Below are 27,639 nucleotides of genomic sequence, written 5' to 3' on the forward strand. Positions count from 1 at the left end.
ACTCCTGTTATTAAAGCCTTCATGGAAGGATTAAAGCACATTATTCTAGCTAGAACACCACCTGTTCCATCGTGGAATTTAAATACCGTACTTCCCAGGCTAATGTGACCACCTTTTGAACCCATGCACTCTTGTCAAATTCAATACTTAACATAGAAGGTCGCTTTCCTTGTAGCTATTACTTCTTTAAGAAGAGTTAGTGAAATACAAGCCTTTACTCTTGAGGAACCTTTTTTCCAAGTGCACAAACATAAAGTTGTACTTAGAACAAATCCTAAATGTCTACCAAAAGTAGTAGCTCCTTTTCACATTAACCAAACAGTGGAATTGCCAGTCTTCGTTCCACAGCCAGATTCTGTGGCAGAAAGAGCTCTGCACACCATAGATCTCAAAAGAGATCTTATGTACTATATAGACAGAACCAAAGATTTCAGGAAAACAAAACAACTTTTCATTGCTTACCAACAACCACATAAAGGCAATCCTACATCAAAACAAGGTTTAGCAAGATGGATTGTTAGATGCATACAAACATGCTACATCAAAGCAAAAAGACAACTTTTGATCACTCCTAGAGCACATTCTACAAGAAAGAAAGGTGCGTCAATGGCATTCTTAGGGAACATACCAATGGTTGATATATGTAAAGCAGCCACGTGGTCAACTCCTCATACATTTACAAAACACTACTGTGTTGATGTTTTTTTCACAGCAACAAGCCACTGTAGGCCAAGCTGTCTCAAGAACACTCTTTCAAGCTATGTCAACTCCTACAGGCTAGCTACTGCTTTTTTGGGAGGACTAACTGCTTTGTATTCTATGTATAGCATGTGTATCTGCATCTACACATGCCATCAAACGGAAAATGTCACTTACCCAGTGTACATCTGTTTGTGGCATGTAGTGCTGCAGATTCACATGCACCCTCCCTCCTCCCCGAAAGCCTGTAGTCGTTCAAGTTTAGCATTTGTACATATGTATATACATTTACATTTGCATGGACATCTCTTTGTATTCTTATATTCTATCACTCCTTCCTTCACCCTTTGCGGGAAAACAATCTAACAATGGAGTCGATGCCCATGCGCGCTGTAGCAGAGAGGAAGAGTCACTCGATCCCGTGATTCTAAAACGACTTCTTCGAAGAAAAACAACTTGTAACACTCTGAGCCCAAACACTAGATGTCGGAAGAGCTATGCATAGCATGTGAATCTGCAGCACTACATGCCACGAACAGATGCACACTGGGTACGTGACATTTTCCATATATATCTATATATACATACATATACAGGGAGTGCAGAATTATTAGGCAAATGAGTATTTTGACCACATCATCCTCTTTCTGCATGTTGTCTTACTCCAAGCTGTATAGGCTCGAAAGCCTACTACCAATTAAGCATATTAGGTGATGTGCATCTCTGTAATGAGAAGGGGTGTGGTCCAATGACATCAACACCCTACATCAGGTGTGCATAATTATTAGGCAACTTCCTTTCCTTTGGCAAAATGGGTCAAAAGAAGGACTTGACAGGCTCAGAAAAGTCAAAAATAGTGAGATATCTTGCAGAGGGATGCAGCACTCTTAAAATTGCAAAGCTTCTGAAGCGTGATCATCGAACAATCAAGCGTTTCATTCAAAATAGTCAACAGGGTCGCAAGAAGCGTGTGGAAAAACCAAGGCGCAAAATAACTGCCCATGAACTGAGAAAAGTCAAGCGTGCAGCTGCCACGATGCCACTTGCCACCAGTTTGGCCATATTTCAGAGCTGCAACATCACTGGAGTGCCCAAAAGCACAAGGTGTGCAATACTCAGAGACATGGCCAAGGTAAGAAAGGCTGAAAGACGACCACCACTGAACAAGACACACAAGCTGAAACGTCAAGACTGGGCCAATAAATATCTCAAGACTGATTTTTCTAAGGTTTTATGGACTGATGAAATGAGAGTGAGTCTTGATGGGCCAGATGGATGGGCCCGTGGCTGGATTGGTAAAGGGCAGAGAGCTCCAGTCCGACTCAGACGCCAGCAAGGTGGAGGTGGAGTACTGGTTTGGGCTGGTATCATCAAAGATGAGCTTGTGGGGCCTTTTCGGGTTGAGGATGGAGTCAAGCGCAACTCCCAGTCCTACTGCCAGTTCCTGGAAGACACCTTCTTCAAGCAGTGGTACAGGAAGAAGTCTGCATCCTTCAAGAAAAACATGATTTTCATGCAGGACAATGCTCCATCACACGCGTCCAAGTACTCCACAGCGTGGCTGGCAAGAAAGGGTATAAAAGAAGGAAATCTAATGACATGGCCTCCTTGTTCACCTGATCTGAACCCCATTGAGAACCTGTGGTCCATCATCAAATGTGAGATTTACAAGGAGGGAAAACAGTACACCTCTCTGAACAGTGTCTGGGAGGCTGTGGTTGCTGCTGCACGCAATGTTGATGGTGAACAGATCAAAACACTGACAGAATCCATGGATGGCAGGCTTTTGAGTGTCCTTGCAAAGAAAGGTGGCTATATTGGTCACTGATTTGTTTTTGTTTTGTTTTTGAATGTCAGAAATGTATATTTGTGAATGTTGAGATGTTATATTGGTTTCACTGGTAATAATAAATAATTGAAATGGGTATATATTTTTTTTTTGTTAAGTTGCCTAATAATTATGCACAGTAATAGTCACCTGCACACACAGATATCCCCCTAACATAGCTAAAACTAAAAACAAACTAAAAACTACTTCCAAAAATATTCAGCTTTGATATTAATGAGTTTTTTGGGTTCATTGAGAACATGGTTGTTGTTCAATAATAACATTAATCCTCAAAAATACAACTTGCCTAATAATTCTGCACTCCCTGTATATACACACATACACACACATACCCACCCAAAAACCCATGCCCACTTGAAATACACTTGCCAACAAAAGTCCCGCACCCACCCCAATCCCAAAGAACGCTCTTGCCCTAACAAACACAACTACCTACTGGCAGATCTTCACAAAATCTTCCAAAACAAGTGTTCTGGTGATTCTTGTTGCGCATAGAATGTTTTGGGGTAAATCGGTCAAGCGGGGGTCGAGAAAAAGGGGGGGTTCCCATGTTCATTCCCATAGGACCGTTGAACACGACTACAGCCTGAACCACTGGACTGAATTACACCAAATTTGGCAGAAAGCTAGCGTTTTGTATGCAGATTGTGCTTTCGCTTATTTGGTGTAAATCTGTACAGTAGTTTTGGGGAAATTAATGGGAAAATAAATTTGTATAACTCTGGCCGCGGCGACTTCGGGATTAATTTGCGAATGCGCATGCAAAAAGAAGCGCTGTAATCGACTGACCACAACCTGAATAGAAAGTTTCGGCTGCCATTTTATTTCACGGGGCATGGTCCCTTGTGTGGGAATTCTCATTGAAAGTGGCATAAGGGGTAAGATGAAGGTACCCTGACCCCAGGGGTGTGATAAAGGTGTGTTTTAAGGGGAAATTATGTGTTTAAAAAATATTGTTTCACCATGCACGGTATTTGTGAAAAATCACAAATTTTCACGATTTGTGCAAATTATTCACAAACATATTTGTGAATATGAAAAAAAATGAACTCGTTCATACACTAATTTGTTCACTCATACATGCACTTAAAGACTCATGCACCCACTCAGACACTCACATACCCACTCACAGATCCACTGACAGAGACAGGCCCTGTGGCCAACCTGCGATGCACAGGGCCAAAGGCTATGTGTGGCCCGGGTTTGGAAGATTATAAGGGCTTGGCTGCAAGGCCTGGCTGCAGGCTAGTCCTTACGACCAACCCCCAACAAAGGCTGTGTGTGGCAAGGGTTTGAATAACATATAGTAATTAAAGGTTCAATGGCATCTGTCGCTGTAGATACGCATGTTTTGCATAGCTCGCCATCTGGTGTTGGGCCGGAGTGTTACAAGTTGTTTTTCTTCGAAGAAGTCTTTCGAGTCACGGGACCGAGTGACTCCTCCTTTTGTCTCCATTGCGCATGGGCGTCGACTCCATCTTCGATTGTTTTTTTTCCGCCATCGGGTTCGGACGTGTTCCTGTCGCTCCGAGTTTCGGAACGGAAAGATAGCTAATTTCAGAAGATTTTCGTCGGTATTGTTGCGTTCGGGGTCGGCGTAGTTAGATTCAACACCGCGTCTAAGATCGAAGAGCTCCGGTGCCCTTCGGGGTAATTTTTTCGATCCCCCGTCGGGCAGTAGAACGCCGATGGAACGGACCCCGTTCCGTTTCTGTCCCAAATGCCACAATAAATACCCCTATACAGACCAACACTTGGTCTGCAACCTGTGCCTGTCACCTGAGCACAGTGAAAACACCTGCGAGGCCTGTCGTGCGTTCCGGTCCCGAAAAACTCTCCGAGACCGTCGAGCCAGAAGACTTCAGATGGCGTCCGCGCCGACAGCCCACCGGGAGTTCGAGGAACAAGAAGAGGAGGGAACCTTTTCGATCCAAGAATCGGACTCCGAAGGATTCGACGATACACAAACCGTGAGTAGGACGTCGAAAACCACTCAGAAGAAGATTTACAAGGCCCAGGGGACGCCACTGCCACCAGGCCATGGCTCGACCCATAAATTCGGTGACCGACCGTCGGCACCGAAAAAGGCCCAAACAGTGCCGAGATCGTCCGACTCCGGTCGAGACACCGGCACGCAGCCTTCTCGGGACCGAGAAAGTGCTGGAGACAAGCATCGACACCGAGATACCGGTGTAGACACGGCTCGACGCCGAGACAGCGGCACCGAAGAAGATCGACGTCGAGAGGTTTCGGCCCCGAAAAAGAAAAAAGTCACCTCGGAGCCGAAAAAAGATGCAGACAGGGTTTCGGTGCCAAAACAAACTGCAACCGACCCAGTTTCAGGCTCTTATACAGAAGAGCACTCGCTAACCTCCCAAATGCAAAAGCATAGGTTTGAGGAAGAACTACACTCAACGGATGTAGACCATACGCAAAAGCGTATTTTCATACAGCAGGGGACAGGAAAAATAAGCACCCTTCCCCCTATTAGAAGAAAGAGAAGATTGGAGTTCCAAACTGAACAAACACCACAAACAAAAGTGGTGAAAAAAGTTACCCCACCACCCTCTCCTCCACCTGTGATTAACGTCTCACCAGCACAAACTCCATCACATTCCCCAGCTCACACCACCATGAGCCAGGGTGACCAAGATCAAGACGCATGGGACTTATACGACGCCCCAGTGTCAGATAACAGTCCGGAGGCATACCCTACGAAGCCATCTCCACCAGAGGACAGCACTGCGTATTCTCAAGTGGTGGCTAGAGCAGCACAATTTCACAATGTAAGCCTCCACTCGGAACAGGTCGAGGATGACTTTTTATTTAACACACTCTCCTCCACCCACAGCTCCTACCAAAGCCTGCCTATGCTCCCTGGTATGCTCCGGCACGCAAAAGAAATCTTTAAGGAGCCGGTCAAAAGTAGGGCAATCACACCAAGAGTGGAAAAAGTATAAGGCGCCTCCTACAGACCCGGCTTTCATCACTACACAGCTGCCACCAGACTCTGTCGTTGTAGGAGCAGCTAGGAAAAGGGCCAACTCCCACACATCTGGAGATGCACCACCCCCAGATAAAGAAAGCCGCAAGTTCGATGCAGCTGGTAAAAGAGTCGCAGCACAAGCTGCAAACCAGTGGCGCATCGCTAACTCCCAGGCACTACTTGCGCGCTATGACAGAGCCCATTGGGATGAGATGCAACATCTCATTGACCATCTGCCCAAGGACCTACAAAATAGGGCAAAACAAGTGGTTGAGGAGGGACAGACCATTTCCAACAACCAAATCCGCTCCTCCATGGACGCTGCAGATACAGCTGCACGGACAATTAATACATCTGTAACTATCAGAAGGCATGCATGGCTCCGAACGTCTGGATTTAAATCAGAGATTCAGCAAGCAGTTCTCAATATGCCTTTTAACGAAAAAGAACTGTTTCGGTCCAGAAGTGGACACAGCGATTGAGAAACTCAAAAAAGACACGGACACTGCTAAAGTCATGGGCGCACTCTACCCCCGCAGAGCAGAGGGAATTACAGCACATTCCGTAAAACACCCTTTAGAGGGGGGTTTCGGGGTCAGAGCACACAAGCCAGCACCTCACAGGCAACACCGTCCAGTTACCAGGGACAGTACAGAGGAGGTTTTCGGGGACAATATAGAGGAGGGCAATTCCCTAGGAATAGAGGAAAATTTCAAAGCCCCAAAACCCCTACTACTAAGCAGTGACTCACATGTCACTCACCCCCTCCACACAACACCAGTGGGGGGAAGAATAAGTCATTATTACAAAGCATGGGAGGAAATCACTACAGACACTTGGGTTCTAGCAATTATCCAACATGGTTATTGCATAGAATTTCTACAATTCCCTCCAAACATACCACCAAAAGCACAAAATTTGACAAAACATCATTCCAATCTCCTGCAGATAGAAGTGCAGGCACTATTGCAAAAGAATGCAATTGAATTAGTGCCAAACACACAAATAAACACAGGAGTTTACTCACTGTACTTTCTGATACCAAAGAAGGACAAAACGCTGAGACCAATCCTAGACCTCAGAATAGTGAACACATTCATCAAATCAGACCACTTTCACATGGTCACACTACAAGAAGTATTACCATTGCTAAAACTACACGACTACATGTCAACTTTAGACCTCAAGGACGCGTATTTCCATATACCAATACACCCATCGCAAAGGAAATACCTAAGGTTTGTATTCAAAGGAATACATTACCAATTCAAGGTACTGCCTTTCGGATTAACAACCGCACCAAGAGTCTTTACCAAATGTCTAGCGGTAGTCGCTGCACACATCAGAAGGCAGCAAATACATGTGTTCCCATATTTAGACGACTGGCTAATCAAGGCCCATTCGTTAATAGAGTGCTCAAATCACACAAATCAGATCATACAAACCCTCTTCAAACTAGGGTTCACCGTCAACTTCACAAAATCCAACATTCTGCCGTGCAAGGTACAACAATACCTAGGAGCCATAATAGACACAACAAAAGGAGTAGCCACTCCAAGTCCCCAAAGAATTCAAAATTTCAACACCATCATACAACGCATGTATCCAACACAAAAGATACAAGCAAAGATGATATTACAACTCCTAGGCATGATGTCTTCATGCATAGCCATTGTCCCAAACGCAAGACTGCACATGAGGCCCTTACAACAGTGCCTAGCATCACAGTGGTCTCAAGCACAGGGTCATCTTCTAGATCTGGTGTTAATAGACCGCCAAACTTACCTCTCGCTTCTGTGGTGGAACAACATAAATTTAAACAAAGGGCGGCCTTTCCAAGACCCAGTGCCACAATACGTAATAACAACAGATGCTTCCATGACAGGGTGGGGAGCACACCTCGATCAACACAGCATACAAGGACAATGGAACGTACATCAAACAAAACTGCATATAAATCACCTAGAACTTCTAGCAGTTTTTCAAGCACTAAAAGCTTTCCAACCAATAATAGTTCACAAATACATTCTCGTCAAGACAGACAACATGACAACAATGTATTATCTAAACAAGCAAGGGGGGACACACTCCACGCAGTTAAGCCTGCTAGCACAAAAAATTTGGCGTTGGGCAATTCACAACCAAATTCGCCTAATAGCACAATTTATACCAGGGATCCAAAATCAACTCGCAGACAACCTCTCTCGAGATCACCAACAGGTCCACGAATGGGAAATTCACCCCCAAATTCTGAACACCTATTTCAAACTCTGGGGAACACCTCAAATAGACTTGTTTGCGACGAAGGAGAATGCAAAATGCCAAAACTTTGCATCCAGATACCCACACAAACAGTCCCAAGGCAATGCCCTATGGATGAACTGGTCAGGGATATTTGCTTACGCTTTTCCTCCTCTCCCTCTCCTTCCTTACCTGGTAAACAAACTCAGTCAAAACAAACTCAAACTCATATTAATAGCACCAACTTGGGCAAGGCAACCCTGGTACACAACGCTGCTAGACCTATCAGTAGTACCCTACATCAAATTGCCCAACAGGCCAGATCTGTTGACACAACACAACCAAAAGATCAGACACCCAGATCCAGCATCGCTGAATCTAGCAATCTGGCTCCTGAGATCCTAGAATTCGGGCACTTACAACTTACCCAAGAATGTATGGAAGTCATAAAGCAAGCCAGAAGGCCATCCACCAGGCACTGCTATGCAAGTAAATGGAAGAGGTTTGTTTGCTACTGCCATATTAATCAAATACAACCATTACACACAACTCCAGAACATGTAGTGGGTTACTTGCTTCACTTACAAAAATCTAACCTGGCTTTCTCTTCCATTAAAATACACCTTGCAGCAATATCTGCATACCTGCAGACTACCTATTCAACTTCCCTATATAAGATACCAGTCATTAAAGCAATCATGGAGGGCCTTAGGAGAATTATACCACCAAGAACACCACCTGTTCCTTCATGGAACCTAAATGTTGTCCTAACTAGACTTATGGGTCCACCCTTTGAACCCATGCACTCCTGCGAAATACAGTTCCTAACCTGGAAGGTTGCATTTCTCATCGCCATTACTTCCCTAAGAAGAGTAAGCGAGATTCAGGCGTTTACAATACAAGAACCTTTTATACAACTACACAAGAATAAGGTCGTCCTAAGGACTAATCCTAAATTTTTGCCAAAGGTTATTTCACCGTTCCATCTAAATCAAACAGTGGAACTTCCAGTGTTCTTTCCACAGCCAGATACCGTAGCTGAAAGGGCACTACATACATTAGATGTCAAAAGAGCATTAATGTATTACATTGACAGAACAAAGAACATCAGAAAGACTAAACAACTATTTATTGCATTTCAAAAACCTCATGCAGGAAACCCAATATCAAAACAAGGTATAGCCAGATGGATAGTTAAATGCATCCAAATCTGCTACCTTAAAGCTAAACGACAGCTGCCCATTACACCAAGGGCACATTCAACCAGAAAGAAAGGTGCTACCATGGCCTTTCTAGGAAACATCCCAATGCAAGAAATATGTAAGGCAGCCACATGGTCTACGCCTCACACATTCACCAAGCACTACTGTGTAGATGTGTTATCCGCACAACAAGCCACAGTAGGTCAAGCCGTATTAAGAACATTATTTCAAACTACTTCCACTCCTACAGGCTGAGCCACCGCTTTTGGGGAGATAACTGCTTACTAGTCTATGCAAAACATGCGTATCTACAGCGACAGATGCCATCGAACTGAAAATGTCACTTACCCAGTGTACATCTGTTCGTGGCATCAGTCGCTGTAGATTTGCATGTGCCCACCCGCCTCCCCGGGAGCCTGTAGCAGTTTGGAAGTTACCTTCAACTATTTGTATATGTATCATCTCAACCTTAAATAGGTACATACTTAGTCACTCCATTGCATGGGCACTATTACTACAATTCAACTCCTACCTCACCCTCTGCGGGGAAAAACAATCGAAGATGGAGTCGACGCCCATGCGCAATGGAGACAAAAGGAGGAGTCACTCGGTCCCGTGACTCGAAAGACTTCTTCGAAGAAAAACAACTTGTAACACTCCGGCCCAACACCAGATGGCGAGCTATGCAAAACATGCGAATCTACAGCGACTGATGCCACGAACAGATGTACACTGGGTAAGTGACATTTTCATTACTGTACGTTAAAAAACTATAGAAATTCACTGAAAACAACAAAGGTTACAGAAACGTTATAGTTAGGTTAGGAATTTACTCGTACAAAACCATAGAAATTCAGCAGTTTGAGTTCTTTCAAGTAGCTATAACTCACGCCCTTGACATGCATAGTTTTCTTGCAAATGTTGCAGTGATAATATCAAGGATGCCATAAAAGATCTCATCAATGATATAAAATGTGGAGTAATTAGCTGTGCATGGTGAAGGCGCAAGTTACAATTACCATAGGGCGTGAGTTATAGTTACTTGAAAGAACTCTAACTATACCTGCTATACGTTACACTTACGTGCAAGGTACTTATCCTCCTCACCAGGATGTCCAACCACCACCATTGGGAATGATCCTGATGCATTTTGGGTGCCTTTTTGCTGTTTGCACCTTGTTACCATGATATCCAAGTCGATGGTAATAGTATTTCCTAAATTCTATGTACATGTGGTTAGGAAATCACAAATAAGAAATCCCGCTATGTGATTTCCTATTTTGTGAATCGCAAAATGCAATTTCTACTGGGTAGAAATCTCATTTTGCAGCGCCACATAAGCCTTTGGTACATTAGGAAAGGCAGTTCTTAGTGGCCCGAAATATTTGGGACCATTAGGAAATGCAAAATCCTTTTGTACATATGGGCCATAAAGTGCGGCAATGGGTCCGCCCCGTTACTCCATTGAGTAATTTCAGTGCCTAGTAGAGTGAGTGACAGCATTTTACCTGTTGACATCTTACTCCTCATAGGAGCAGTAACACACAGAGTAGTCTGCTCAGCTGTTGTATGAAATCAGTAACCTTAATCATTATCTGGAGGTATGTTAGATTAAAAATCAACAGACTGACGTTGGATTTTGAAGGGAATTCCCTCATCTAAAATGGCTGCTTCATTATCACGTGACATGGCGACCATAATAAGCGAGGCGGTTACCTTAACAGTGCACTGATTATCAACACACTGCTCACACAGGAGTCCAATTTAACGTTTACCTTCACATAACTTATTAAGAATTTTATTACTAAGATCAGTTTTCCTCCTAGACGCTTGTACAAAAAGACCCAGTAAGGAATCCTTTTCATTTAAGATGGCTGCCATTTCATGACATATGAAAATACTTCAAAAACTGCTGAGTTAAAATTCAAGAAGTAAGGCTCATTTCTGACCTAAGATGCAAATAAATCACTTTACTTTATCAATTGGATTATTGCATTGGCTACATATCACAAACAAGATCCTATCATGCTAGTTAGCTGGCTAGTCAGCCTCCTAAGTTAAAAATATTTTGAGACAGTGCTCATCTGGCAAGGCTTCTCTCTTACCCAGGCATTTCAGTGGAAAACTGCTTCTTGAATTCAGAGAAGGCCAAATCCCCACAACCTCAGCTCCTCATGTTGCTCGGATTATCCAATCTTATGCAGCCTCTTTGATTTTTTTCTGTTTTGCACAGCAGTCAGATGCCTACAAGTAGCCTAAATTAAAGTCCTTTTCTTGAGGCTTTTCACCTTAGGACACATTGTTATCACTCCACGTCCGCAGTTCATTCAGTATAATGTGAAGTTAACAGAGGCAAGAGTGATCAAAGTATTGTACATGCACTGTCAATGCATTCAGTGTTGGGCGCTTAACTATCCTGGGTCATGTTCCCCAAATGTCTTCTATGCCGCCTACGATAACTTGCCACTACCTACACAAAGGACGATACGGAAAAAAGAATTCTGAGCTCAGATCATTCAAGGCTGCACTTCGTCACCACATCCTGCACCGGGCCAACATGCCCCTTGGCAAAATCCTGATATTCGCCTGCTCCTACAAGCTGACCAATAATCGAGCGGACCACATTGAGCTAGTACTCCAGAAACTCTCCGTCACTCCTGAACCTACCCCTCGTCCCCTGAAGTCAGAAGGGGCAGCAGTAGTTTCCAAAGGACCCCTATGGCACACCACCCTGAGCTCTATGTCAGTAGTGCTCTCTTCTGTAGACCGCTGTGGCTACTGCAGGTTTTCTTCACATCCACTTGCTGACTGCCCTGCCAGAGGCAAGACCTTCTCTGTTTGTCTTCACCCAAACCGTTTGCCAAGTTCTGTAAAGGTGGTCTCTGTTAACCCCCTATCTGAGGTTTGGTGCGTCCAGACAGGCCAGGAAGGTGTGCTGCCCAACCCCAGCTGCTGGTGCCTCTATGTGGAGGAGGAGAATGACAAAATCTTTTTAATCTCCTGATCTCTTCACTGTGGCCAGCTTGAGCGCTGATCTGGTCCACCTGCCGAGTCGTGCTTGGTGGCACCCCTGTAACCAAACTCATTGTCACGGGGTGCAGATCATATCCCCAGCCTGCTGCAATACCACCAAACTGCGAGAGGTTCATTCCCAACCTCGCTACGGTGTTCAGTCTCTGATAACTCACGAAATCATCAACATTATGGGCATGGGGGGGGCACCAGAGGTTACAACCTTCAGGCCATCAAAGTAGCACTTCTCTGCGAAACCATGATATCCTACTTCGACCTGGCCAAAGACTCAAAGCTGATTGTTGACCCCAGCCCTATTGGCCTCATAGCCACTCTCGTGCAACAACCTGGAAATTACCGCTTGGCTCTCATTGTGTTTGTCAGTAAGGACTCGCACACACAGAGAAGCGTTATGCACACACTGAGAAGGAGGCTTTTGCCATTAAATGGGGCTGCCACCAGTTGCACCGATATATTTATGGATCATAAACTCTTGCTACCCCTTTTTGCCTGCATCATGCCACATTCATATCCCCACATTGAGAAATGGGCTCTGCAACTTTAGAAATACCAAATGACTGTGGGGTACAGACCTTATTTTGAGAACCCTGCTGACTGTCTTTCACCCCACTCCTGCCTGCCGGCAGATGTGTCCCCCAGCCCTCACTCTGACGCAGATGACTATGTCTACTGGGTTGCGGAGCTGGGCTGTCGAAAGACTGCTGCCCTGCAGGACATTGCTGACACCACTGTTTCAGACACTTGCCTCCAGAAAGCCTGGACAGCAGCTGTGTCAGGGAAGTGGAAGGATTTTCTCTGTGACAGTTCCAGGTATGATGACATCCCCCAATGCAACCTCACTGCTCTCTAGAATGTCCGCCATAAGCTCAGAACCACACCACCAAGCCTCCTCCTTTGTGGCCACCGAATTGTCATCCCTCGCTAGCTTCTGGTGACCATGTTAGCCCTAGCTCACACAGGGCATCAGTGTGTCACCAAGATGAAAACATGTCTGCAAAGTAAAGTCTGGTTTCCGGCTCTGGATGCCGAAGTTGACAGCATGGTCACCAGGTGTCACTGGTGCCAATTCAGCAAGCGGCCATATCGACCACACCTGTTGATATCGACTCCTTCAGTGAAGGACCCTGGTGTGACATCAGTATTGATTTCAGGGCAGTGCCTGATGGGAATCATATGCTCATAATCTGAGATGCCTTCTTAACATTTCCCATACTAGAGATACTTCAAGCCAGTGCTTAATTTGTGCTTGCTGTTTCCGGTGTGGAGCTCTGGCACTTAATTTTTAGGGCTGGCGCTTATTTTTCTGCCTCAAGCATTTACTGCGAGTCAAAGCCACATATGGGAAAGATTGAGGAAGAGAAAAACTAAAAAGCGTCACAAAGAGAGAAAATAGAAAGCTCCAGGAGTGAGCATAAGGGGAAGGGAGTGGCTTTGAATGGATTGAAGAGGCCCGAGATGGCTTCAGGATTACGCTGCATCAGTATTCCGTGTTTGCACATTTAATTGCAGCAGCTGCTTGTTTAAGAGGAGGTCTTTGGGCACCGGCACGTTTTTATTTATAAATTAAACACTGCTTCAAGCACACAAAGTGCCTCAACAAAGTTTTTGCAACATTTGGAGTTCCAAACACTTTCAAAATCGACAGTGGATCCCCCCCTTTCAGGGTCAGAAGTTCACACATTACCTGCAATCCCTTGCCATCACTCACAGAAAGATCGTGCCTTGCTGGTCCCAAGCTAGTGGTGAGGTTGAGATAATTATACACACGCTCAATAAGGCCATTTGTATTGTGTGCGAACAGCAGGCTGATGTGGAAGGTGCCATCCACAAGACGCTAGGTGTGTACAGGTGCACTCTGCACAGTACAACAGAGCGAGCACCTGCAGACATCCTGTTGGAGAAGGCCGCACAAAGCATTATTCCCCATGCAACCTTTGGATGCTGCTGCTGCTTCCAAACAAAGGAGACACCTGTTGAGCAAAAATAAAGCCTGCATTTCCTGGACAGCTATAGTCTGACATGGAGAATGGTGACTGCTTCCTTGTTCAGAACAGGCGCCTAGCGGGGAAGTTTCAGCTGCCTTTTGAATCTCGACCCCTCCAGGTCATTGCCAGAAAAAGCTCATGGTCACTGCGAAAAATAACTCTCTCATATGGAATGTGTCAACCTTGATCAAGTGGCATTCATCTTGCACATCTAGATTGGATGGAAAAGACACTGAGACACCCTGACGAGAAGTAGAAGGAGAGGGCCTAGACCTCACCCAGAATGATAACATTGTGGAATCCACCCCATTGCCGCAGACCTTCTCAGGCACCTGACCATTCTTCCACACTCCCGGCAGTCTGAGGACATCCCTACCGGCTGAGACTTGCCATCAGAAAGCCTACGAAGCTCGAGAACTATATGTGTGGCTGAAGGAGTATATCGCTAGTGACAGCACCAGCCACAGCCTGAATGCCTGCTGAGCCGCAGGTTTCAGTGTTGTTAGTTATTTGTTTCTTGAAGCCCAACGCTGTACTTGATCAAATGCACGCACACCCTGACTTCGTGCCTTGATGATGTGTCCATATCTCAACGCGATCGAAACACTGTTAATTGTGATTTACAAACCCTCAATACCATTTAATAAAGTGAACAGGGGCGTAATTTATGAGTTACAATTATATGCTGTTTCTTAAGATTTATGTATCGTTTTTGATCCCCGATCACGTTACCCTCACTGGCACCTTTTTTATGATTTCCTTAAATCCATATTTTGAGTTTATGTATACATAATTTAGATTATGTTATTAAACTTTGTTATACTAATATTTCCTTTGATGATTTTGAATAAGTGTCCCCTGGTTTGATTATAAATGTTACCTCAGGTTCCTTGTGATTTCAGGGTTACCCTTCTGTTCTCCTGACACTACCTAAGAAAAAAGCACCTCTAGTAATCAAGGCTCATTCCACCAGGGTGAGGGGTGCTCCTTCAGCCATGTTTTGGGACACACCCGTTCTAGACGTTTGTCAGACTTGACTGGGACATGCACTTTAGTCAACACTTTTATTGCACACTACTGACTTCGAGTCACAGGTCCACAGGAGCAGTTACCTTAACCACATTTGTGATGTAAGACTTATTGGCATAATTCTGTCTTTAGTCCCACCTCAGTGAATTACTACTTCGGTATAGATGCATGTGGGGAGGAATCTGGTATTTACCTGCAGATTCCTCGCCATGCAGTCCCCTCTGCATTCATAAGGGTTATCTTGCGTATTTTGAAGGTTCCACTTTAGTTATGGAGTTCTACACTACAATTCTCATTAAAAGTCAATCGCAGTCAGAATCATCTCTGTCTCAGTGTATGGGACAAAAAGGACAAGAACTGATGTCATTGGGCAGGATGGCAACTTATTGGGCTTCATGGTGTTATATTAGAGGGCGGTTCTGGAGCCATGCAACACCACTTGTTGGTGCAGGGTACTATTACAAATTTTCTGAATCCAGTGTTGTGCCTGGGGAGTTGAGGAGTCTGCTGGTAGATAGTGTATGCACAAGAAATATGGTAACAGAATATAAGTAACTTATTCATTCGGATGAACTTAACTAAGTTCATACTGAGAAAGGTATTTAGCTTCCATTTATTAGTACACATTTACTTAGTACCACAGTGAATAAAGCACCCACCCTAGTATTTGCATTTACATTTCCTAATTAGTATAGAAGGGAAGTTGATCTTCAGACCTGCAGAATAGATTACAGTAAACAGAATATGAGTCATTTGATGAATCTCTCTAGGTGTATTTCTCTTATGTGGACCACAACCAAAATCAATCCCTCACTCTAGGTTTTTAAAATTGTTGGATGAAAATCGAGTTTAGCTTGCTGATCATCAGACTAGAAGACACATAGAAATCAGTCCAGCTAGGAGAACTTTAAAAGAGGTGTTTTAATTTTTGAATACACTGTTTCTTTTTGTAGATTTAGCCCAAGTTCTGTCCAGTTCATAACAAAAGCACAGCAGCATTTGTAAATGGTAGTAATGGCGCTTCTACTTTTTATGAGTTGTTTGCGGCTTCTAGGCTTGTCATGCTGTTTTCACGCCTTGTCACCTTGCTTTCATTATGTGAATGATAAGTTAGCTTGCCTATATTGAACACTATCTTGGCAGTGTGAGTACTTTAGATGAGATATAAAAAGTGGGAAGGGGCTGTAATAGAGTTGTGGCCTACAAACACATATCTTGGAAACCCCCACAAGAGGCATGGCCCATGTATCATGCAGTAGAACGAATATGAAAAACAATCTTTTGCTTTTATAATTTTTCTTAATAATGAATAGCTGTGTTGAGCAGCCAGTAAAAAATGTGTTAAAGATTTATATTAAGCAGTTATACTGAGCCATAAGAAATAAAGCAAATGACAAGAAATTTAAAAGTAGGATGTGAAAGTGTGGTGTTTCTGTTGGAATTAAATACAACCTTTGGCCCTGGGCACCAGGGGCAAATTAGTTATCCGCCATTCCGATTTGGCAAAGTCTCACAAAAGGAGCTTCTGGTTACGTTGAAGCTCCATGGTATTACAGGGAGGCAGGTACACTTGTTTTTCTTCAGCTGGCAAAGGACAGAAATAGAAGACCCCAGAGGGCCCTGGTTGTGTCCATTTTAAGATCTGGATCAGACACTTTTAGCTGTCTCGAAGGCTTCATATAATCAGTTTTTACAATAGGAAGCATAGAGAGAGAGTGGGCTTTGGATCAGCACCCTTAGGCTTTGTATTTTTCATGATTTGCCATTGCTTTGAGGGACGATCCAACAAGGCCATGACATTTTGTCGATTTCCTAGTTTTTGTAGCTGTTAGGTTTAGATAATGGGGCTTAGGGAGTCATTTTGTTAGATTAGACCCAGCTTTTGCACTATGTTGTATTTACATTTCTGAGAAAATTACATTTTAATTCCTGATTAATGATTTTTTGTGTTTAATGTCTGGGTGCCTTATACTGTAATAAGGACAGAGTGCTATTCACGAATCACTCCTGGATGCCCATTTGTTTTACTCTGCTGTCTAGATGACATGTTGGAATCACATAGTTATTTGTTCACAAATTAAAACTTTGTAAGTTTGTAACTATTCTTAAATATGCAACTGGCTGTTGGAGGCGGCATGTTCTGGTTGGCTGAGGCGCGGCCCTAGCCTGGCAGAACCTATCACTCCCATCAGGCGTGAGTGATTACTCTTACTGTATAATCTGTGCTTACCCTTGGGTAGTTTGGCACAGATCAGTCAGGCTTATCACACGGACAGTGTGTAAAGCATTGTCAGAAAACTACCACACCACAAATACACTGAGCGTCACAAAGTAGACTTCGCACGAGGTGTATGTAAATAAAATCTGTATTGAACACACACATTAATTAACACAACATGAACATCGTGTATATCTATAACACAACACTCCTTTATGAGCTGGAGAAGATAGCACCCTTTCCCCCGACACTAGGTCACTTGCTTCGGTAATTACACTTATTCAAGACCCTGGGGAAAAGGTGCGGGGGGAACAAAGAGATAACGGCTGATCAGACAATAGTCGACAAATGGAGATCTGGCAACCGCTCAGAGAGTTCACTCGGGGTTTCTTCACCGTGCCTTCCAGTGCCGGCCCCGGTCTGCCAAGGAGGGGTGACTCTGGGACATAGGCTGTTCACAGTGGTGCCCTGCCCAGCCAGGCGCTCCAATATACAGATAGTTATCTCGGACAGTCCTGGTTGGGTATGAAGAATTACCAAATCCGCACCTCCCTGGAATGAGGCAAAAAGTCTGGCACACCAGACAATTCTGGACACACATGAAAAGTTACCAATGCTGTACCTTCCTGGAATGAGGCACCACGTCTGGTGCACGATGGTTTGAGTTGCACCAGACAGATCCGATCACACACAAAAGTTACAACATCGTACCACCCTTGAATGAGGCACAACGTCTAATGTGCAGTGACTTGCGTCGCCATAGACAGATCTGATCACACACGGAAATTTTCCAATGCTGGACCTCCCTGGAATGAGGCACATCACCTGGTGTGCAATTACTTTAGTCACACCAGACAAATACAATAACACATAAAAAGTTACCAATGCCACACGCCATGAAATGAGGCGCAACACGTGGTGCGCAATGACTTGAGTTGCACCAGACAAATCCGGTCCACACATAAGAAGCAGTGCCGTATGAGGTAGAATGAACACTGCTCCGGGGACCTCCCACCTCTAAGGGGTGGAACCAGTGAATCAGACACCACAAGTAGTGAGCATGCAGTTGGGTGTCACACAAGAAAAATGTGGCACGCTTGACAAAGGTGGGCCACGCGGTGTCCCGCAACCGGTGAATCCACTCATTACCAACCAGACACTTGGTATGCGTGCCATGACCCCACGATGAAAGGCCACACTCCTTGAAGTCTCCGCACCAGGCAGATCTGGCCTCCATGTGCAATACTTAGTTCCACACCCACACCGCTGCTTTCAGGTGACATCCAGCAGACGATGTAAGCACGTAAGAGGGCACCGCTCTCCAGATGACACAGGTAGAAGGTGTAGGTCCCCTGTGGGAGGTCTTTGATGTCTTGAGACCTCCGGCGAGAACAGGGGGCAAGCCAAGAAGCCCTTGGAGAGCACAATTCAGAGTGCCACATATCAGCAACCAGTTTGTCCAGGCCAGCCATAATGCAGGAAGATTATGTGGTCCTTTCCTAGGGCAGTAATTACTCCTTGTGCACAACAGGTTCTTCTGGCAGTGTGCATCATGTTCCTGCAAGTGTAACTCTACTTTGCTGCAGTGGCGCACCAGTAGTTATACTTTAGTTTGCCTTTGAAGTTGGGGGAGATTCATAGCATTTCCCCTTGACCCACAAATGTCTCCCCTCAATTTCAGTCCTGTCTGCCAGGGGGCTGAGGAATGCAGATCTTAATCTTTAGTGGGACTGTGATCTAGCTCTGAGAGGCCAAGTGTCAAACTTCTCCCTCCAATCTGTCCAGCCAGGCCCACAAATGCCAGATGTCTTCATTCCATTTGTGTACCCGAGTTTTATAGCTTTCTCTGGTGAATGCACGGATATGCTCCTCCATCCCCCAATGGGGACACAAGTTGAATTAAAAGTACACATAGGCCCTAATTTTGAGTCCCTCTGTCTTTTGACCGCCACACTATGGGTGTGGCTGGTTGGCCACTGCCAACCCACCACATCTCCTCTCATACTGCCATGGTGTATGAACCGCCAGGCCGGAGATTTTCATCTCTGACCTGACAGACCACAGAAAACCACCGGCGGCATTATGAACCAGCCTACCACCATGGTTTCCGCACCGGTAGCACCTCCAAAAAAACCATGGCGGTAGGGCTACCGGTGATGGGGAATTCCTTCCCTATCACTGGTAAACGGCTCCTCTACCCCCCACCCCAGCAATCACCTGGTCCCCCATCCACCTGCAGTCTCAGCGCCCCTTGCATACATGCACACCCACACGCACCATGCACAACACCCATTCACCTCCACTTCCAGACACGCATCCACTCACACACATCCATACACGCATTCACTTGCACTCATCCATACACGCATTCATGCACACTCATCCATACATAAATTCACTCACACATACTCACGCATTCGGGCATGCATCCACACTAACATGCAGACACGCATACTCATGCATACACACTGACATGCAGACACACACTCACTGCAACAGTCATACATGCATTCACTCACATGCATACAACCACACACACCACAACACTCACAGACACATTCACACACACACACACACATATGCAGACATCACCACAACACCCTCCCCACCCCCTGTCAGACACTCGACTTACCCTATCTGGCGAGGAGGTAATCCGGCAGGGAAGGGGCACTGCTACCGCCGACAGCACCCCACCAGCAAGACACAGCCAAGCCGTGTTAATGGTCATAATACAGCTGGTAGTGTCCTTTGGGCAGAGCGGTGCAAGTGGTAGGACCGCCCAGGCACCTCTGACCGCCAGCATGGATACCGACAGATCTCCGCCCACAGTGTAGCAGAAATCCGGCAGTACCCATATTATGGCGGGCAGAAGACCGTCAGCACTGATGGTCTCCTGGTGCCCGTGACTTCGGCGGTCTTAAGGAAAGACCGCCAAAGTCATAATGAGGGCCAAAGTGTTTTAGGGCAGGGAAATGTCCACTTTCTAGAAGTGCCATTTCTCCATGATTATTGACAAAACCCCAGCTTTATCATTGTAGTAACCAAAATGAAGCTGCTCTGCTGCAATCCACTGTTGCAGTTTGGAGTAATTGTAACACTTCTCCAATGTTAACCTATGGGCACAACAGCTCTCCTATACACTGAAAACACACATGGGTATTCTTCACTCTCTGGGCATACATACAAATCTGCATTGGCAGGCTGGAAACATGTTTAGAAGCACCAAAAGTTCCAAGGGCTCGCACAGGCCTGCTAAGTCAGGCTAGTTACATGTTTAAAGCACCATAGGTGCTAGTGAGCATACCTAGGCTTGCTAGGACAGGCTGGATACATATTGCTTCTTCCTCATATATGTGTAAGGTGCGCCCACTGCCCCACTGTATTGACAGGGGAAAAGAGCCCAGGGCCCTAAGGCCACCAGGTAGGCAATCAGTAAGAGCCTATGGGAAGAGCTGACGCCCCTAGGTCAGGAGAACTCACATGGGGTTGTTCCCTACTGGGCGTGAGAAACCCGTGTGTACCTGCCAAGCCTCCCGTCTACCACCTGCCCTGCCCTTCAGGGGGTGCTCTAGGGTTAGCGGAGGGTCCCCTCAGGATTCGCTAAGACATTAGTAGTCCCAGCCTAAGCCCAAGCACAACTGCGCCTTCACAGGTCTGCATTGGCAGGCCCGCTACATGCTTCACAGGCTATCCTAGTGGGTGGCACACTCAGTGCAGTGTTCCACTAGTAGCCAGGGCTGTATCTGCCCCGGTTATGTGGTGTACCTTTTTACAGGGCATTCTAGGGTACAGCATCTGAATCAGTCATGTAAGCACCCCATCCTAGCATGTGTAGGCAGAGCATGTGCACTTTCCAGTTGCAGTACAGTGGGAAGGTGCCCAGTGTCCTGAGGCCATGCAAAGAGAGTCAGCAAAAGACCAGGAGTAAAAGGCAAAACATTTCAGGGAAAACCCTTAAGGGCCATCTCCAACACTGGCCCTTTGCTAAAAGTACCTAGTATACCATATTAGGATTGCAGGCCTTTCATGTTCATCAGTTATAAGGCAGAATTCATTTTCTGACTACTTTTCATAAAGCTCTTATTTGAGGATTCTGGTTTGTCCTGCTAACAGTCTGAAAAGCAGATGGGCTGTACTTACAGCCTACGTGTTGTGGCCTATTATGCTGCTCCATTATCGGATTTTCTTTCTAGGACACCTGGGGCAGCACACAGAAAAGTGCCCACCTCTTACCAAACACTCCCTAGCTAAACATCAATCTTATTGGGTTTACCAGTTCTTGTTTGACTTTGCCAGGGCTTAGCCATGGCACGCCCTGGCCCACTAAGGTCCTCCTTACGAGTTGACTGGAAAGTGTGGTAGATTTTACCCACACCCGAGTTACTAACACTAGTCACACCAGGGTGGGGTATTCCAGACGATTATGAGTCGGACCCTGAGGGTCCTCTAAGAAATTACCAGGGCAATCAGTAATTATGGGGTGCAGTCCCCCATTTTCCCCGCACATTCATACAGAAATTGTTATCTGCTTTCAGTGGCCGAAATTTCGCTGTGAAAGTAAAAAAGTTGAATTCAGTGGGGCTGGTAACTGTTGTTAAAAACTCCGTTGGATTTAAGTGACCACTGGTAATGAGGTCCTGCGAGCACAGTGCAGTGCCGTTAGGATAAAATAAGTGAATGACTTAAGTGATGCTTAGCTCTAATCCTGGTGAAGTCCTGATGGAAGCCTTTATGTCGATTTAATCAGAAGCACAAGTAATACCAAGTAGTGTGTCCCTTTTTTCAGCTTTATACATGCAATTATTGCAGCGTATAGACATGATCAGTTGAAATGATCTTCAAATGAAACCTCCCACTGAGCTGACCTTAACACGTTTATTTACCATAAAGCAAGGTCTGTGTTCTTGCAAGGATCAGTGACCCAAACACATCCACATGGTATCCTTGTGGGAGATCGGTCATTGTTAGTGTCTCTTGGCTCTGTTTCATTGTCCTTTCATGTAGAGCAATCTTGGCGGAGTGGTAGGGAATGTGCATGCCCTCATGAGGAAACACTGCATTGCAGAACCAAAATGCAAAGCAAGCCATAAACATTCAATCGGATTTGAAATAAAAAACGGGAACTTTATTGTGACCAGGTAACTTTATTGCATTTTCAAGGACCTTGGTGACATACATTTTGCTTAGGTCATACATTAGGCATATGACACATTTGATTTGTAGTTTACCTGTAAAGGCGATGATCCAGTTATTCATATAAAATTTCCTAGTGTGTTCTCCCACCTACATAAATTGTACATTATGCTGTCGCAACAAAGACAATACTTTCGGAACATTAGTTGTGTTATTGTATCAAAATGTGGTTACATTGATGCTGTGTCTTTTTTTTTTGGGGGGGGGGGGGGGTGTTATAATGCAGCCAGATGGAATAAAATTGCCAGTTTTCGGAAGTGTCGGTTTTTAAAATGTGATAGTTCAGATGTTTTTCTTAATTGCCTATTGTGATATAAACCCAAATGTTTATACCTTGTCCTTTTTCTGCTTAGAACAACACAAGAGTGAGAACTTCAGAAGTCCATCTCCAGCCGCCCCGTTGACTTCTACTGTAGAAACGGAGCAGACCTCTGACACCCAGTCATGCAGCACTCAGAACTGCACCCGTCTTGGTTCTTCGTTACCACAGTCACCCTTTGAGAAAGAAGAAATAGACAGACGAGGAAATGAAATCATTAAACTCACTGAGGAACTTGCGGCAGCAGAGCTGGGGGGGTGCAACGTAGCAAGTGCAGAACAGAGCTGCACCTCAGTGATGAACCAAAACTCCCTTGATAGATCCTCGGGGGGTGAATCCCCGTTGTCCAGCCCGGAGCGCCTGGATCTTGCAGACTTACCAGTTGCCATTGATGTTCAGAGCAATGGTAATAACATCCTGGAAGACAAAGATGGGTTTGAAAAATGTAAGACACACGAGCAGGAAACCGCAAGCAGTAGAAACGATGCTGAAAATAGTTCCAATATCAACGAAAGACAAATGGCAGCTGAAAATCAAATTACCTCTTTGAAAAATGAACCCTTACCAGCGGACAAGAAAGTTTGTAATAACCCGCCTAAATACACAAAGAACAGCATAGCTTGATTTATACAGAATACCTTAAGATGTATCTGTCCTGAACTGCAACTAGAAATAGGTTTTGTGAAAGTTGTCTCTGAAAGATCGCCTATTCCTATTTGCTTTTACAAGCCTTCATGCCATGCTTCTTGAATCGCAAAGCACAGGGTTTGCTTTCTCGCTCCCGGGTTAATACCTCAGCCATGTTGACAGATCGCCCCTTTTGCTTGGCAGAACTGTCCTGTTATTTCATGGAGGTATCAATTAATTGTATTTGTATTTTCACTCATGCAGTTCCTGGTCCACTGCTGTAGTGGTTTCATTATTTTACAGTACCCGTATTGGAAATCTGATGTTGGGATATCTTTTTATGCAGCATGTAATTGTCCTTCTCTGTTTGCCTCTGGATATTTTGAAAAGCTGAAATGCTAGTTGCACCTGCGCCCTGCTCCCTATCATTTTCACTGACCTAACTCCTTAATCCATGCGTCTTCGGAAGGAACACATATCATCGCATAACTTAGTACTGCCATTTTATGTCTTGGTAGGTGATGGAGCGTGTTTGAGACACTTTTGGTCCAATGGATTGGAAGGTACACCATTCTCAGCAGGCATGTTTGTGTCCCCTTGTAATGCAACACATCTGTCTTACCAGCGCCCCTGAGCATCAGGGGGTCTTCCTCAACCCCTGGAGCAGATGTCGGCTCCATGCCGGTGGCACTCAGGAATGCATCGTGCATGCAGGGGCTGTGCTCCAGTGAATACCACCCTCCACTGGCTGAATGGATTCAGTGGCCACGCGAGCTAAAACGAGCTTATGCCGTGCGAACAGCTAGCCGCCAGTCTGTCTTACGATCTTGTTTGTTCATTTTTCATCTTTGGAGATTTATGTAATAGAGTTTGCTATTATATTATTGAAAAGTAACGTGTCAAATGCGCGTGTGAGAGGGTGAAAGTTTAAAGAGAAATGTTAATTTGTGAAAAAAAGTATAATCACCATCTAAAAATGATCTGATTTCTAAAGATGAAGAATAAAATAGCAAAGCATATATTTTGCTTTTCTTTGCAGAGTACTATTACGGTTTGCTTTTTATTGCGGAGTACTGCCTAGCTGTAACCTTATGACAAATATTTGGGGTTCAGTATTTGGAGTAGAATTAGAACATCTGTCTAGAGCTATTCAAGACTTTTTAACAAATTGACCAGAGTGTACTTGCATTCGGCCTGCACTGTTCTGAAAACACACCATCAGGGCCTATCATGAACTGGCAGTTATCGAGAGCCAGGGGCATGTGCCCACGTGTGCTGTTGCACCTGACAGCAGGGCCACGCCTTTCTTCGTTGACTTGTTCCTCAGTGGCACTGGCAATGCAGCTATCGCTCACCTACAAGGGCGCTGAGTTCATTAGGGCTGAAGGGGCACGGCCCCCTCTGACAAAGCTCACTAGGGGCTTTGACCCCTCTCTGAATAATGAAGGCCTGCGCTTTATCACTCATTTGTTTAAGCTGCAGAGCAGTTTAACTGCTAAACAAATACTCGCCTCTCATCTACTGCTAAAAAAATCATTCTATCTAGTTCTTTTGTGTCTCCCGTTGCACAACACCGCAGCTTGTCAAATTCAGTTGAACAAATACCTACTTTCATGTGTGCCTCCTTAAGGGGCTGGGGTGGCTGCGCCTCACTCCGCTACTCATCAGAGGGTCGCCGTGCAACAGACCATCCACTGGGGTGAAAACGGGCGCTGCTGAGTTGCCAGATTGCAGAGCCTAAGGAGTGTAATGCATGTACTAGTGGTTTCAGCCGGCACATCTGCACCTGGGAGGAAGCAGTAGGGCTGGGGCGCAATACGGATTGTAGTACTGGCCTGTGTAATCTCCCTGGGGCTTTTCACCACACCCACTACTGCTATTCCTTCTTTGTTGTGCTTGTCATAAATGCTTCATTTTTATTTTTGCATTTTATGAAATGTCCCTCCTTTGTGTGCTGAGTTCCCTCCCAGGTGATTTTACTAAGTAAACATTTTTGTTGGCCGTCATACTATGTCACGCTTTTATCTGTTACAGCGTGTAATGGCCTCTCCTGCGGTTTCAGTCTGCACTTCATCCCAGCCGCGATCCTTTCTAGACGTTCACGCACGGAGCCAATAACTCCCGCACTCACACTTATGACGGACGTGGCGCTTTGAATTGACTTGCTTATGTCAACTGTTTTACTATTCATTTTCAATTTATGTGGAAAGAAAATTCCAGTTAGGAATTTACGACATTAATAGCTATAACTTGAGCAAACGCGAGACCCAATGCATTGCAAATGCTTGTTTTCTCTTTTATGCCTGTGTTTGTGTGCCTTCTGAGTTTACTGGCAGGTGGCAGAGGATATGTTTAATAAAGAGAAAAATGTCTGTTCTTAGCACAAGGATAGCTCCCAGAAGGAGGATATATCGCGTTATGGAGAGCATTTTATAGGAGAGACAGCTCAAAATAAATGCAGTGGTGTACCTCAAAAGGTATTAGGAGTGTGAAGTCTGGTTAAAAGCAGATTACAGAAACTAGAATGTGATGTGGTAGAGACAATGGGATCCTATAGTTTTATTTTATAAGGCACTTCAACCCATATGTCTCCCGTTTCCAAGAGCAATAAAACAGGTGTTGCAAACGTAACATTGAATGCCTCCCGATATACCGATCTAGGCAGAAGTGGAAGCCTTCCGGTTTTTAACTCATGACATGTAAATCTCTGGATATGTTAACAGTGAATGTGTACTTACTGAATTACGCTTCCAGTGCTGACATTGTGCTGCATAGTCTTTGCAGCACACATATATTTACCCAGTTACACATACTAAAACTGCATTGTACACAGTTACTGCTACAAGCCGTGTACCAGAGAGCAGGGCGCCTTTATCAGTGTCACAATGAGGTACTGGGTTTTTCAGAACCGGTACTGATCCGGTAACCCAGCGGTGCCAGGGTACACCCAAAGACCTCGGGTACTTTCCTGATTCAGACTACAGAAACTCAGAGTCTTCTAGGTGAAGTCAAAGATCGAATTTATTGGCTGCAACCAATTGACAGGCGTCCTAGAAGTACAACAGCACGACTTGTATGTTCTCAGGAGACTGTGTGTCAATGCAAAATCAGGTTTCCTTATATACAGTTTTTTAAGCTTCAGGCAAACATTCTTGACATTTTGGTTGGTCATTCACATGTTTTCACTACAAAGGAAAAAACAGTGTCATGATGAAACCTCATATTTCATGTCATCCAACCCATAGTAAATTAGCCGGCAAGGCCTAGAATTTCACATCAGATAAGTGTGGACCCCCAATAAAAACGGGCACCTCCCCCTCGTAAAGTAAGAAGAAGAAAAGAGCAGGTGCAGGTGTGAGCAAGTTAGGCAGGGTGTGTGAGCGATAATAAGGGTTTTATGGCATGGTGTGCCTTGATGCGATCTGATTCGGCCACTGGGAGAGGGACTGACCAAACAGGTTTGGCCTGAGGCAATGGTTCCAGCTTGCCCAGGTCAGAGAAAAGTCAATCAAGGTGTACGTGTCCTTGGAATCAAATCTGACTGTATTATAAGCCTATGTGAGGGCAACTTTTAAAATGGCTGTCGTGTATAAAATGGGAGCCACGAGTGCAGGACGAAAATGGCGATTTTGAGGTGAAAACGCTGCTGGAATTGAGTGAAAATGCTCATGCTTAGTGTACTAGTCATTATCGGTCTTTTGATACTAAAATCGTACTGCTGTGGCAAAGCAGATTACATGGGTCCAGAATTTTTAGAACCACAAACCCTCCTTTTGCCCTTACATAGGCAATAAACCTATTCTCATGCTAATCTGAGTCCAGGTCTATGTTTCTAAAGTCGTTGAGATGTTGCTGTAACATCATCCTAGTATTTAGCTCGTCTCTTGGTGCAGGTTTCCTTATGCATGATGTAACACAGAGGCCACATATCGCAGGAGCACACTGCACGCATAGACAGAACAGGAAAAGAATGGCCAAGATCATCCCAATGACCATCAGAATCTTCCATCCCCATGCTGATATCAGTTCCCAGAGCCATCCCATTAATGACCAATCTCCTTTATCTAAATGAATAGATTCGGAAATTCTATGCAGTTTGGAGATGGCCTGGTATACTGTTGGAGCGTTATCTGGGACAAAAACACAGCAACTCGACCGGATCAATGTACATACTCCACCCCGGTCTGCAAGTATGACATCTAATGCAACCCTGTTCTGAAGGGTCATAAGACGATCCGACTGGAGCTCAGCAGTCAAG

General features: G+C 45.0%; 1 protein-coding gene across 4 annotated transcripts in view; it reads left to right on the forward strand.

The window, feature by feature from the left end:
- CCDC149 (coiled-coil domain containing 149) overlaps positions 1-24,427 on the forward strand; it is a 315,035-nt gene extending 290,608 nt beyond the window's left edge. For all 4 annotated transcript variants that reach the window (XM_069202164.1, XM_069202165.1, XM_069202167.1 and 1 more), the window contains one exon: positions 22,789-24,427. In XM_069202164.1, coding sequence (XP_069058265.1) covers positions 22,789-23,378 — 590 coding nt within the window. In that variant the 3' untranslated portion in view covers positions 23,379-24,427. The remainder of the gene's footprint in view (positions 1-22,788) is intronic.
- The last annotated feature ends 3,212 nt before the right edge of the window (positions 24,428-27,639 follow it).

The sequence above is a fragment of the Pleurodeles waltl genome, chromosome 1_2 (genome assembly GCF_031143425.1).
Source record: "Pleurodeles waltl isolate 20211129_DDA chromosome 1_2, aPleWal1.hap1.20221129, whole genome shotgun sequence".
Lineage (NCBI taxonomy): Eukaryota > Metazoa > Chordata > Amphibia > Caudata > Salamandridae > Pleurodeles > Pleurodeles waltl.